Source organism: Capricornis sumatraensis, chromosome 2 (assembly GCF_032405125.1).
Source record: "Capricornis sumatraensis isolate serow.1 chromosome 2, serow.2, whole genome shotgun sequence".
Lineage (NCBI taxonomy): Eukaryota > Metazoa > Chordata > Mammalia > Artiodactyla > Bovidae > Capricornis > Capricornis sumatraensis.
In genome coordinates this window covers 14,208,489-14,223,523 of record NC_091070.1, presented here as the reverse complement: position 1 = coordinate 14,223,523, position 15,035 = coordinate 14,208,489, and the positions used below count along the sequence as shown (strand labels likewise).

Sequence of the window (15,035 nt, the reverse complement as noted above, 5' to 3'; positions counted from 1 at the left end):
AGTATATATGTACACTATTTGTATATATGTATATATGTGGTATTAAGTTGCTCAGTCGTGTCCGACTCTTTTAACCTCAAGGACTGTAGCCCATCAGGCTCCTCTCTCTATGGGATTTCCCAGGCAAGAATACTGGACTGGGTTGCCATTTCCTCCTCCAGGGGATCTTCCTGACCCAGAACCCAGGGCTCCCGTACTGTAGGCAGACTCTTTACCATCTGAGCCACCAGGGAAGCATTATATGTATATGTGCTGCTGCTAAGTCGCTTCAGTCGTGTCCGACTCTGTGCGACCCCACAGATGGCAACCCACCGGGCTCCCCCATCCCTGGGATTCTCCAGGCAAGAACACTGGAGTGGGTTGCCATTTCCTTCTCCAATGCATAAAAGTGAAAAGTAAAAGTGAAGTCGCTCAGTCGTGTCCGACTCTCAGCAACCCCATGCACTGCAGCCCACCACGCTCCTCCGTCCATTGGATTTTCCAGGCAAGAGTACTATACGTATGTCCATGTAAAAGAATGTAGACTATATGCCAAATAACTGACACTGGTTATTCCGGTTTATTTTATGTGATATATGTTTGAGTTTTTGAAAATGAGCAGGTATTGCTTCTATAAACAAAATGAGAATGAACGAGTAGGCGGATACATTTAAATGTAGTATTAAAGGGATTTCCCTGGCAGTCCAGTGGTTAGGACTCAGCATTTTCACTGCTGTGGGCCTGGGTTTAATCCGTTGTTGGGGAACTATTAATAAAATCCTGTAAGCCATGCAATGCAGTCCAAAAAAAAAAAAAAAAAAAAAAGGTGGTATTAAAAATTCCACATTTAGGATCCTTAACAGACTGATCCCAAAATTCCATATACTTATGCAGCAAGAGGACTCAAACAAAACATATAGGAAAGAATTTCAAAATCAGAACTTAAATCAGAACAGGAAAACACATCTTATTTGTGCAAACAAACATGAGCTCCACAGTCAGAGCTTCCCCTGTTAGTCTCCTGCTTTCCTTAATGAGAATCACATAACAAAGTTCCCAGTTCGTTCCTGGCTGTTACTGATGATCTACTTTCTAGCAAATTGACGAGGACAGAAACATCATGCGTGGGGCCAACTGAAAGTCAATTAGTGAGCAGAAACTAAAATACAAAGGTAACTGAACCTTATGTTGTAAAACTGTCAACATTCCAAGGAAATCAGAGTTTAGAGTCCAAAGTTGGGTCTTCACTGCCAAGCCCAATATGGAGGGGGGAAAAGCTGACAAGCTTACACAAGAGTTAATTCACTTATTTACTTCTCCTAAAGCTGAGGAACATTAAAGGCAAATTTTAGTATGAAGGAGAGAGAGAGGGGAATGGGTGGGAGGGATAAAATTTTTTAGTATTCAAAAAGAGTGGACTAATTAACTGAGAATACTGTGCTGGCTAATCTTATGTGTCACTCTGACTGGGCTACATGGGCCTCAGATGTTTAATCAAACATTATTCTGTTTGTGTCTATGAGGGTGTTTTGAATGAGAGTAACATTTAAGTTGGCTGACCGCCCTGTGTGTGTGGGCCACAATCAATCAACTGAAAGCCTAAACAGGACAAAGTAAGACCTGCCAGCCTGCTAAGGTGGGATGTTATTATTTTTCCTGCCTTCATACTTGAACTGAAGTGCCAGCTCTTCCCGGATCTTGAGACTGACGGCATTTGGACTAAATCATCTGGGTCTCCAGCTTGCTTGCTGTAAACCTGGAGTCTTTCAGTCCCTGTAACTGAGCCAATTCTTCCTCTTTCTTTTCCTCTTTCTCTCTAACCTCCCTATAAAAATACTGCATGGGAAAAGCTCAGCAGATGTTTTATGATGATGACAGTGGCATGGATGTCTTAGAAAGCTTGGAATCTCTCCAAGAGACAACAATCTATTCATTTGACCAAGTTATTCCAGGTGCTGTGGGACTTAGATGATACTTAATAGAACATTTTCTTGAATAATGGCCATACTTTTACTTAGAAGTTAAAAATAACTTCTAACTGCTGTTAGAGCCACTTATCTTCTACTCTCTTTTCTACTACGCTCCACAAACAGCTGCAACCCCCAGTTCTACCATTTGAAGTACAAGCATAGAACTGGAAAGAATATTAACCCATATAATTACTGTACTTCACTTAAAAGGTTTTGGTTATAAGCAAGAGATAGGAACCACTTCTCATATCAAATATTAAAATTGACCAAGCACTTCTTTTACCCTTTGTGTGTGCTCAGTCATGTCCAATTCTTTGCAACCCCATGGACTGTAGCCCGTCGGGCGCCTCTGTCCATGGGATTTCCCAGGCAAGAATACTGGAGTGGGTTTCCATTTCCTCCTCCAGGGGATCTTCCCAACCCAGTGATCAAACCTGAGTCTCTTGTGTCTCTTACACTGGCAGGAAGATTCTTTAGCACTTTTAACCTTTGTCAACTGCAAAGACAAACAGCTCTCTAGGTCTCTGGGAATAGAGCACCTGTCACTGAAGAGGTGTGGCTCAGACAAAAACTGAATGGTAGACATTACTCAAAAATGCTCTCTATATATGCCCACAAAGAGCAGGGCTTGCTAAACAATTAAAAATTGAACAAGCAGAAGGTGTAGTGAAATCCCTCCAGTCTTGGTGCTGTGCTGTGGAGCAGAGACATGAGTCTGTAAACCCTGAAGTGAAGATCTGCCTACCCAAGGCTGCTGCTGTATGGAGACCCCTGGGGAAGCTACTGTTACCAGGTCTGACCAGGAGGCAAAACCTTCAACTGAGGATTTGACGGGTAAGAGGGAAGGAGAATATATTACACTCAAGGTCACTGGACAGGAGAGCAGTGAGATTCACTTCCAAGTGAAAATGATGACACATTTCAAGAAACTCAAAGAATCACACTGTCAAAGACAGGGAGCTCCCGTGAATTCATCCAGGTTTCTCTCTGAAGGTCAGGAAATTGCTGATAATCACACTCCAAAAGAACTGGGAATGGAGGAGGAAGATGTGATTAAAGTTTTTCAGGAACAAAGAGGGTCATTCAACAGTTTACATTCTTGTTTTTTTTTTTTTCCTTAATCCTTAAAAAAAAATAGCTCTTTTGTAACGTGGTGTTCAAAACAGAATTGAAAACTGGTACCTCATCTCTTTAAAAAACCTTATAACTTGGATTCTTGTGCCCATGATTCACTATTGTCTGCTTTCTTGTGCTGAATTTTGGTGATCCAACCTCAGCCCTCGTCATATCGCCCTTTGTTTTAAAAATAACATGGGTGCACAAAGAGGCCGCCTTTTCCAGGACTGTATATTTGCATATGTGTGATAAATAAGATCCATTAATGTCAGTGGTTCTAATGACTTTCCAGTTCTTAGGTGTATGATCGCTTCACTCCTAGACTAGGATTTTCAGTGGGAGATGGAAGTTTTTCTGAGATCTGTACTATGAAAAGTGAGCTTTCCTTAGCTTGAAGCTAATTTTAAAATCTGAGGGTCAGGACCAAAAGGAGAGGAGTGTCAGGTTGGAGCCACGGTGACAGAGGCGGTGGGAACAATGATTAGCTCCAAATATGGCTTCACGGAAGAGCAAGCGTTTTAAGATGAAAGAAGAACCTTGTTAGAAGGTCCCAGAAAAGTTCTAGTTTTCATTAGTAGTTAAAGTTATTCACGTAGACGTGATTACAACAGAACACTGCTCTTTTTGCTACTTTTTGGCCTGAGATAGTGGTTTTAAACAGACTCTGTATCAGCTTCATTAAAATAAACGAAATATTTGCTTAAAAAAAAAAACTTGAATAAGTAAAGGTAAAAATGGGGGAGGAACCTTTTCTACAAGTTGTAGCAAATATTTTGTACTTGTTAAAATTTTGGTATAGACTTCCCTGGTGGCTCAGACAGTAAAACGTCTGCCTATAATTGTTATAATTTTTGCTTAATTTATGAATCTTATAAATGCATAGATACTTAAGTTGATTTTCATGTCAACAGAAATATATTGATATTATTAAGGTTACACCATGAAGGAACTTCTATTTTATTATAATATATATATATATATATTCACATTTAGATGACACCATAGTATGTGAATTGGGCAGAATAGGGATTCATTCTTAACCAGCTCATCAAGCTTTCTTTGTTGAAGAAGCAGTCTCTTCTTGACTCATCTTTCTTAATCACTAGTGATCACCCTTTGATCAGCTCTAAAGTGGGCGGGGGCAGGGAGGCAGCAGATAACACTTTCAATTCTCATCACAGCATTTTCTAGATCAATAAATGATGTACTTGTCACAAGTATCCACACAAGATGCCTCGTGAAAATTGGCATCTCATGGCCTCCTAGAAAGGAGAGCAAGAGGGACAAAAGAATACCAGCAAAGATACAAGTCAACTGACCTTTAAGGTCATCAGTTCTTTAACTTCTACATGAACACCTGCAGAGATGTAGGTGAAAAATTAGCATCACTATATCTAAAAATATCTTAAAATACCAAAAGGGACTAGAGAAAGAAGGATGAAATATACTATTAAAAAATGTTACCTAAAACAAAAGTAAAAGAAATATTAGCCAAAAGGCAGGGCAGACTGATTTTAATAACACTTAAGCCCCAGTTAAAGGGCACCAGGAAATCTTTCCACTGGGCTCTTAAGAGACCAAGGGAATAGAAAAATAAATATAGTGAACAGTCTTGTAAAATGGATACTTATAAAGGACTTTCAGGAAGCAAGAATTCAGTAACTTTGGAACACTGAAGCAAAATGAGTTTACCATGCTCTAGACACATAGCCCCTGTTTTGCTAGACTGCTGACAAATATCAAAGTGCTCAACCTGGGTGACTGTCAAATTAATGAACGTCAAAGTGGATGGCTTGCCTCTCCCTAGCCTAAGGATGCTGTTCTAAAGCAGGCCTTCAGCTCTTCAACTCCCTACAAGAGTGCATGTGTACATGTGAGTGCGCTCAGTCATGTCCAACTCTTTGCGATCATCTAAGTATTTGAATCTAATACCTGTTAACGACACTATTTCTATTTCTTTTCTCGGCAACTACAGGAGCTCTGTGAACACCAAGCACCATAGGTAAATTTCTTTGACGAGCATGGTTTATCACCCTCTTCCTGCTGCTGCTACTGCTGCTGCTGCTAAGTCGCTTCAGTCGTGTCCGACTCTGTGCGACCCCGTAGACGGCAGCCCACCAGGCTCCCACCGTCCCTGGGATTCTCCAGGCAAGAACACTGGAGTGGGTTGCCATGTCCTTCTCCAATGCATGAAAGTGAAAAGTTAAAGTGAAGTCACTCAGTCGTGTCTGACTCTTCGCGACCCCATGGACTGCAGCCTACCAGGCTCCTCCGTCCACGGGATTTTCCAGGCAAGAGTACTGGAGTGGGGTGCCACTGCCTTCTCCACACCCTCTCCCTAGCAGCAGCTTAATCCTTTAATCAGTTTCAATGCCCAAAACTAGGATTTCCTGAGGACTGCTGCAGGATGTGCAACAGGCAGCAGGGCCAAGGCTTTAAGTTGTTGATTCAATATAATCAAGAATTTAAAAGAACGGTTAGAAACAGAGGGCCCTAAACAAAGGGAAGAAAAGAGGCCAAGTGCCTCAGAAATTGAGGAACTGAGGTTTAAAGGGTACCAGCCCATAACTAGGACAGAAAGGCTTAATTTGTCCAAAGACTGTCCCACTGTCCTCCTTTGGTACTGGAATTTATCATGGCTACTTTTAGACAGAAATGAAGCAACGAGGAAATACGACCACTGTGGTCAAGCACCCATGGGCAGGTGAAGGGGGTTAACAAATAAAGCGAGGCTTGGAATCAAACTAGAGTTTCAGAGGCATAAGGCAAGGCAATGAGCAAGTACTGAACATTTAGGGGAAAAAAAGAGTATATAGTGGGCAAGGCTTTTGTAGGTTAGGTACAGAAGAATTTGAGATTCTGAATTAATAGCCTATAAAGATATAAGTAGCATTAAAACAAAAAAAATTCCAGCCAGCCTGTAGAGGCCTGACCCTAGGCCCCTGATCTCTTCGTTGTTTTTTCTCCCTCCCCTAACTGGTTCTAATTTCACCTTTGCTGCTGATTCATTCAGCAAGGACCATCAGTTCTTTGGAAAGAAGCATCAACACATTCAGTTCCAAACCCAGTGAAGACAGACAACTTAGCATCAACATCAAACTCCTGTTTCACACACCAATATTTCTCTTATTTTTCTTTTTAAAAGAAAACAGATCAAATATCCTGTCCTCCAACTTCCTTTCCTTTCCCCAATCACCACCAATCAGTAGAGCTGCATTTGGTTCTCACTGATGTAAGCCAGCTCAAGAAAAAAGAAGAGAGAAAAAGACAACTCTCAGATTTCTTAGAAGTTAGTTTGCATGATTAACTTAGGTTTTCTTTAAAATGCATGGTCTTGTCCACCAAGACGCATGGTCTGGTGGAGTGGACTCGAATCCTTGTTTTTTTCAGTGTTCTCTCACTGTTTTAATTAATTAACTAATTTTTGGTTGTGCTGGGTCTTCGCTGCTGTGCGGCTTTTCTCCAGTTGCAGTGAATGCGGGCTTCTCACTGCTGTGGCTTTTCTTATTGCAGAATAAGGGTCTTAGACACTCGGGTTTCAGTAGTTGTGGCTCACAGGCTCTAGAGCAAGGGCCCAGTAGCTATGGTGCACGGGCTTAGCTGCCCCACGGCACATGGAATCTTCCCAGACCAGAGATCAGACCGGCGTCCCCTGTGTCAGCAGACAGACTCATCCCCTGTACCACCAGGGATGTCCTTGAATCCTCACTTTCAACAAATTCTACAGCAGTGGTGCCACACATTAGAATCCTTTGAGATGCTTTTAAATAAAAACTTATAAGAGCCTCACCCCCAGATATTCACTAGGTCTGCAAAGGGGCTGCGGTAATTAGTTATTACGCATTATTACTAATTATGACTACTGTGTGTGAGCAAGGTTAGAAACCACCATACTAAAAGTGACTTTGATGCAGGTGGTCCATGGACAAAGTCTGAAACAGTTGAAAAGAATACACTTTAATGAGGTCCTTCTGAAACTCATTCCACCATCAAAGTAGATGGTAGGCAGATACAAGTATTTAGTTCATTTATTTTTTCCTAAACCACCGGTGACAATTTAAAAAAAAAATCAATTCCTCTTTAAAAAGCTCTCAAATCTTAAGGAAAGCCTTAAGAAGAATATCTGGTTCTTAACTGAGAAGAGTCCATCTGTCTTGTCACTTATTTATACATAGTAAGTATAATAGACTACAATAAAGTTGATGAAAATCTAGGATAAAGTCTCCTGGACAAAGCCCTCAAAAACAATTCTGGGAGGAAAAAAAGCAGTTCCAACCGTATTAAGGTTGAGAAAGTTATTCTTCTTCAACAAAGAAAACAGAGACTAGGCTATAAAGTTGCCAAATTATAAGTGATGAGAAGAAATGGTCATTCATCTCAGCTAAACAGTAACTGAAAAATCAAATCACGGAAAAATCTTTTAAATCAATTTTATTATGAAATAAATCTAAAGTAGTTCATCTACTTCAATCCTAAAAATAATAATGACTCACAGTATTTTTTAATTAAGAGTTTAGTTTCCAGGCTTCCCTGGTGTCTCAAAGGTAAAGAATCTGCCTGCCAACGCAGAGGACATGGGTTCGATCCCTGATCCGGGAAGATCCCACATGCCAAGAAGCAACGAAGCCTGTGCGCCACAACTATGGGGCCTGTGCTCCAGAGCCTGGGAACCACAACTGCTGAGCCCTCATGCTCCAGAGCCCAAGCTCCACTAGAGAAGCCTCTGCAAGAAGCAGCCCATGCACCTCAAGAAGAGTCGCCCCTGCTCACTGCAACTAGATAAAGCCCATGCAGCAAAGAAGATCCAGTGTAGCCAAAAATAAAATATAAATCAAGAAATAAAACTACTTAAAAAAAAATTCAGTTCCCTTATATCATCTTGGCACATCTTCTCCAAAATAGTTCAAGGCTCTTTTCCTGTCCAAGGGGAAGGAAACCCCATCCTCAAACTCCTTATTTATGCTGTGCATTAATAACAATATTCTACTAAATGAACAAGTCTACATTTGTTCAGAGATTAACTTCCAGCCTGTTGCTGCCTGTGGACTTCTTAATAGCTAGCTTCAAACAAACTCTGATACAAGGAGACCACTTGTGTGGCAAGAAATTTTTATTAGTACTTGGATTTGGGAAAAAAGAAATGGGAGTGGAAGAAGAAATAGACAAACCATGCTACAGAAACTCCTGAGGATTCAGGATGGATTTCTGAAGCAGAGGGAGGATAAAGGGGTTACTGATCCATGGGGAGGAAAGAGATAGCAGGCTTTCATTTGTAGTGGTGACTATAACTAAACAGCGGTTTTTTCTTTTTTTAATTTGCAGACCAGAAAAAAGAAAATTAAAAATACGTTACAAAATAGTAGTCTATTTTAATAAGATGTTAAATATCACTTAAGGAACTTCAGAAGCAGAAGTGGACAGAGTTCAGGAAAGCCATATTCTATTCAGATATTAAGAAAACCTGTCCTGTGTGTGAGCTCAAATTCCTCTACCTTTAAAGCGGTTATGCCGCTTGCTAATTTCAGAAGGCTTAAGCCATGAATTAAAAATGTTTTTTGCAAGATAATAGCCTACTTTACAGAAGGAAAATCTTTCTTTGTTTGCTAGTTATTTTTCTGAAGTAATATATTCCACAGGAAAAATCCACGTGGCTAGAAAGATTAGTAAGAAATAGAAAATCAGTAAGATCTGAATTTGCTTCGAATAAGCTGGACTTAAGGAAGTTCATGGATTTTCTTTGGTGGGGTGGTGAGGGAGGAGAAGAAAGGAGGAAAACGAAGAAAGGGGGAAGCTGAACCGAGAGGAGTTTATTTGTGGCTCTGAAACCAGTCCCCAGAATCCTACCCCTGCTGCTAGACTGTGAGCATCCCCAAAGGCGAGGACCATGCACTGTTTACTCTGCACCCTCAACAGCACAGCCACCACAGGGTACAGGGTAAATGCTTGAGAAACGTTTGATAAATGAAGAATTAAATATTTCTTAACATTGTTCTAGGCAGTAAGTTACAAGTAAAAGGATCTAATCTAACTCTCGGTATTAGATACACTGCTAAACTGTACTGTGGCTAAGAATAAAAGCAGATATGTAATAATAAAGAAAAAAAAGTAGAACTCAAGCACTCCTAGCCTCAGAAAGCACAGGAAATCAGAAAGAAAGGACCCAGGCTCAACCAAAGGAGAAGCCTGCCTGCCAAACATAACCAGTGGGTGTCGGAAGATCTCTTTATGACCACTCCCTCCCCCTCAAAGACTGTTTTCTTTTAACAGTCCTGCCCCCTCAGTGTGGGGGCCCAGGAAGGCTTTTTGAAAAAAAAAAAACCTTCTCAGTTCTAAGTTAGCTTTGGACAGTTCCTGGGATTCTCAATGTGATCGTTTAACACCTCATTAAGAAGTCTATTATAGGAATTAATCCAAATGAGCCGAACCCAATTTTAATTAAACCTCAATCTGCCCAATGGGCTCTCAGTTCCCCTCAATACTAAGAAGTACAAAACGTACAGCTTCTACAAAGAAAGTTACTTCTGTCATATTACAATCTATCAGTAAGATGTACCTAACCAGCTTATTTCGTTCCATAATTTTGCCATTCTGGCTTTAAAATTCAGCTATCCCTTGTGGCTCAGCTGGTAAAGAATCCGCCTGCAATGTGGAAGACCTGGGTTCGATCCCTGGGTTGGGAAGATTTCTTGGAGAAGGGAAAGGCTACCCACTCCAGTATTCTAGCCTGGAGAATTCCAGGGACTGTACAGTCCATGGGGTCGCAAAGAGTCGGACACGACTGAGCGACTTCACTTTCACACTTTCATACAACTTACTCTAAGAACCTATTCATCCATTTTCTAATATTTCTGGATCATGTGAGCATTCATTTGTTCAGCAAGTTTATCAAAAGGCTACTAGATTTCAGACACTAAGCTAGGTGCTATGCTTGTTATGGACTATGTCTTTGGACATCAAAACACATGAAAGCCCAGCTCTGGAAAATGGAAAAGCACAGTTTTAGTTGCTTTGGCCAGACATTTTGCCTTGATTCATGAATAGATCTTACAGCTAAATTTCCATTACTGGATGTGGATTAGTGATGTGTGAAGCAAAATCTAGAATTTCAAATGTCTTGTGCAATTTGTCAGAATTTCCTCTATTTTTTTCCTACTCATCAGCCTGTTCTAACTTCACATGTCCACTCAAGAGTACATGCACAATTCCCAACCACTGGTACCTTACTGTGGTTCCTAAGGAACACGGCTCTCAGGATCTACTCATCATTCTAGTCATACAGATTGGAGAGGAAATGCGGAAAAAACTGGGAAAAAGAAAGGTATGCTCACAATGCAGGGTAGGAAAAGGATCTCAACTCGCCCTGCATGCTGCTTTTCTGAAGGCTCTACACTCCTGTCACCAAAGAATAACATGTCTTTCCACAAGAAAGATGAAAACATTTATTAAGAATCAACCACAGACTACTTGAGTGCATGTTTAAGCCTTACTTTCAACCTCAAGCAGGATTACTTCCATGGAAGTTATTAATGTACTCTGGAATCTAAAACAAAAAGGTTTTAATCATAAAAGTAACATATTCAATCTGGTAAAATAAAATTCATTCCTCCACCGAGTCATCTCCATTCCCACTCCCAGCAAGAAGCTGCAGGTTCTGCTTCAGGGTCTCCTCGTGGCTGGTGCAGAAATGCCGAATGGCATCCTTGCCCCTCTGCTGCTTTTTCTGTCAATCTTGGATGGTGTCTAGGTAAGGCATCTATCTGGACTCCTCCTTTCCATGTTTTGTCCACTAACCACCACTACTTTTTTGTAATATTACTAATTTAAAAATTCTCGTAGTGGCTAGTTATCTTCATAAACGTAAAGACTATCTTTTTGGGGAGGGCATGCTACACAGCTTGTGAGATCTTAGTTCCCCCACCAGGGATGGAACCCGGGTCACAGGAGTGAAAGCGCCAAGTCCTAAGTGGTGAACCACCAGGGAAACCCCTAAAGACTATTTCTTAATTTCAAAACATGTTATTTGTAAATTTAAGACAGTATCCACTGATTCCACTAAGTACAGTAAAAAGAAACCAATACATTTGCATGCTCCTCACCTTCCTTACCCTCTTTCTGTATCTCCTGCCTTCTATTGGCTACTTCATATTGTCAAGGTTCTTGATGCTTCTGATTTATAACCATAGCTAAACTTTCCATGCTTTACCTATAACCGAACCCCAAGATGAGAAACTAATTAAAAGCAGTAATGCTTCACTACACTTCTGTTAAACAAAAGAAGGTTTTCCAAGTGTCAGGCTAAGTGTTTTCTCTTTTTTGACCCCCAACAATTAGTTTTGATTTTATCCTAAGTTGAGAGAGACCCGTTTAACATTTCACAGCTCACAGTATTATCATTATGAAACAACTACTTCAGATCCACTAATTCTGGTTTGGAGGGGGAAAAAAAAAAAGAGAGAAATCATATTAAGCCAACACACAGTCAAAGAAGGAACAGAAGCACTGTGTGGACATACAGTGCTATAAATCCTACCATCTGACACAGGTCATATCTTCACTTGGAATGAAATAGAGGCTAAAGGAAAACTGAAGTGTTTAATGGCAAGCAAGTATTTACGTTTAGTCTAATCTGCTTTGGAATTACCTATCTATAAGTCCTGTTTATAAGATACTACTCCATCCTAATTTGATTCTTAATGTTCTTCCAATGATTGCTAGTCTCTGTATCTGTATCATTAATGAGCTACAACACTGGCCAGTTACAATGGGACAAATGTTTCCTTCTCTGGCTCTGAAAACTAGCTTACAAATGGCTGCTTCTTGCTCAAGCTAACTGTATCATAAAAGCATGAAGATCGATCCCACTAAGAGAAAAGCAGTGACAGCATCATATCAAAGATTATATTAAAATATTAATTTCCCTAAGTCCTATAATTCTAAGAACAGTGGTCAGTATACATGAAGTTTCAATCCAAGAATAATCCTGTTTGAGTGAATTATTTATCTTATCCTCTACTTAGGTGTCTAGATTTCATAAGTTCTCAGAGTTTAAGAATACAAATAATGGATGAAATCGTAAGTCACTAAGTCTTACGTTGCCTGTCTTCAAGGCATCAGAGTAATAATCGTTTAACCATTCACCAAATATGTACTGCATGCCTACTATGTGCAAAAGGAGAAGAGGGCGGCAGAGGATGAGAAGGTTAGATAGCATCACTGACTCCATGGACCTGAATCTGAGCAAACTCCTGGAGACGGTGAAGGACAGGGTATGCTGGCACCCTGCAGTCCACGAGGTCACAAAGAGTGGACACGACTTAGCAACTAAACAACAACTATGTGCCAAACAAGGTGGCCCTAAACTCCCTGTTTTCATGGAATTTATATTCTACTTGGGGAAGATAGACAACAATTTAGAGAAAAATCAAGTCAAACAATTATTTACTCTAAGGTCTTATAGTAGTTAGTATTCAAGATGCAAAGGAGGTGCAAGACATACATTCCTGTCCTTAAAGAACTAATAATCTAAAGAGGAAGATGACATATGCATAGTAAAACTACAGTAAAGAGTTAGTCAAATTTCATATGTATAGCTTTGGAATAACTCATATTTTCACACATTATACTATGAAATACTAGGCTATCAATCTATCTGCATCAACTGACCAACAAGCCTTTGGAGTTACTGCCCAAAAATACTGCCTATTAACTTACAGTTCATTTTTGGTAAAGTCTCCATCTTTCTACAACAGCATTATTCTAATACCTTACTACATTTCATCCTTGTATTACCAAAAATGTTTGCTGAAGAGGAAAAACAGTGTGAATACTATTAAGATACAGAGGACTCGGAAACTTCATTCAAGACAAAACCAAAAATCTTTAGACATGCTGAATGTGGCAACAATAAACTTCATATACTTGCTGGAATTATGCTATTACAAGCATAGTTAGCTGTATGTTAAAGAGAAAAAAAATTGAGTAACATAAAATACTTGAGATATACAGTCAAAATTATAATGAAAGAGGGTGCAATATAGGGAGAGGGAGTGGAAGGCACAAACTGTTGAGAAAGGTAGGCTCAGAATGTGTTGCACAACACAGGCAATGGAGCCAATATTTAGTAATAACCATAAATGGAAAGTAAAATTAAAATTGTATAAAAGATATAAAAAAATTTAAATAAAAACCTTATTTACCTTTAAAAATTGCAATGCAAAAGCTTAGAGATTTCATTATACATGTAGTATTTTAGGGCTGGGACACCAACAATGACATCTAGCAAGTAAGTCTATTGATTTATACACTTTGAAGAAAACACTGTTCAAACATTAAGCATTAGCTCTGTGAGACAATAAATGTGTGAAACTATAAACTTGTGAAACACAGTTTTTGGGAGAAAAAAACATGTATCAACACAGAGGCGTCATAAAAAACAGCACTTTAGTTTGTTGTGAAAAACGAATAGCATTGGGTTGACAGGAGATCACCCAATTGTCAGAGGCACCAAACTGGTTTAAATCAGAGTACAAACAGGAAAAGATAAGGTTAAAAATCAAACTACAAAGGATCTCAAACATCCTCTAATGAATCTGACTTCATTCTATAAGCAGCTAGGAGTTACTGAGCACCGTTATCCTCTGCTTCGGCATCTTCAGGCAGACGACAACAGAGCTTTTGTCAGGAAGATTAACAGGCGGTACAGGAGACTGGAGAGAAGGCAGGAACGGGCGGTGCAACTGTTTAAGGAACAGGGAGTCAGGGCCTGCGAACAGGCACGTGGCAGAAGTGACAGGCAGAAGCAACTCAGATATGGGGAAAGGCGGCTATGATTTCAGGCCTACAGAACTTGAAGACAGCGCTATACTGTATTTAGCTGAGAAGACGAAGAGGGGATACAATGAGAAAAAGCAGCTTAACTTCTTAATCACGAGGAAACACCAGATGAACCTGAATTGAGGGATATTCTGTATCATAACTGGCCTGTAATTGTTAAAAGTGTCAACGTCACAGAGGTCAAAGACGGAGGAACTGTGGCTGAAGAAGACCAGAGAGACGAAGCAACCCAGGGCAGCAGGCGGCCCTGGCCCCCACTCCACACCCTCGGGACGCCAGCCTGAGGAACAGAGAGCAGCAGTGTGCCACTATCACTCACGGACACTAAGTGACAGCGTGCTCACATTGGTTAATTAAACAATATTCATGTGTTAGTGCAAGCTTCTTGCTTTGACTGGCTTATTATGGCCATGTAGGAAAACATCTTTGCAGGAAGTACACGCGAAAGCACTTGGGATGATGGGGCATAAGATCATCAATGATTCAGAAAAAAAAGCATTTTTGTGTGCTGTACTTCCAATTCTTATGTAAGTTTGTGACTGTTCTGTAAGAAAAAGATTTCAGAACATTATGCTGACAGACATTAACTCTGCCATGTGACCACAGGTCTACATCGTGAAATTGAGGGACAGACATTTTAAACTATTGTGACTTTTTTTTTCATAATTTTTAGTTCTCTTTCCCTGCTCCTGCTTCCTTTATACCAACTGGGAAAAGCAAGAACACCAAGGAAGATTAGAACGTTCCTATTTTCCCCTACAATTTCCATTTTTTCCCCAGAAGTTGTAGGAAGTTTCAAAAACAAAACAATATATACATTTAAAAATGAAAGACATAATGAAAGATGGTCTTTGTATAGAAACAAGGGACCTGCAAATGAACAAGGGTCCTTACTGAGCCAAGAAAGAAAATAAATGCTTCAGTAGAGATGATCTACGCACCCCTGAAGCTGTTAAATCAGTCTCAAAAATGAAATTCTGCCACAAATTTGTGATCATATATAAAATGCTAACAATTCCAATAAGAGAGTAGCTTAGAGAAGAGATATGTAAATTCATGATCTTAAAACACACACACACACACCTTTCGAACAAAATGTTTTCAGAAAAGTGAATCTGGGTCTCAACGTAAGGGTGT

General features: G+C 40.0%; 2 protein-coding genes across 2 annotated transcripts in view; one reads left to right on the top strand and one right to left on the bottom strand.

The window, feature by feature from the left end:
• SPTLC2 (serine palmitoyltransferase long chain base subunit 2) overlaps positions 1–15,035 on the bottom strand; it is a 102,828-nt gene that overhangs the window by 26,876 nt on the left and 60,917 nt on the right. The window lies entirely within an intron of this gene.
• LOC138073453 (small ubiquitin-related modifier 1-like) lies at positions 2,711–6,583 on the top strand. The gene is made up of 2 exons (XM_068965198.1): positions 2,711–3,038; positions 6,579–6,583. Exons 1-2 carry the CDS (start codon positions 2,711–2,713, stop codon positions 6,581–6,583), a joined length of 333 nt encoding a protein of 110 aa, XP_068821299.1.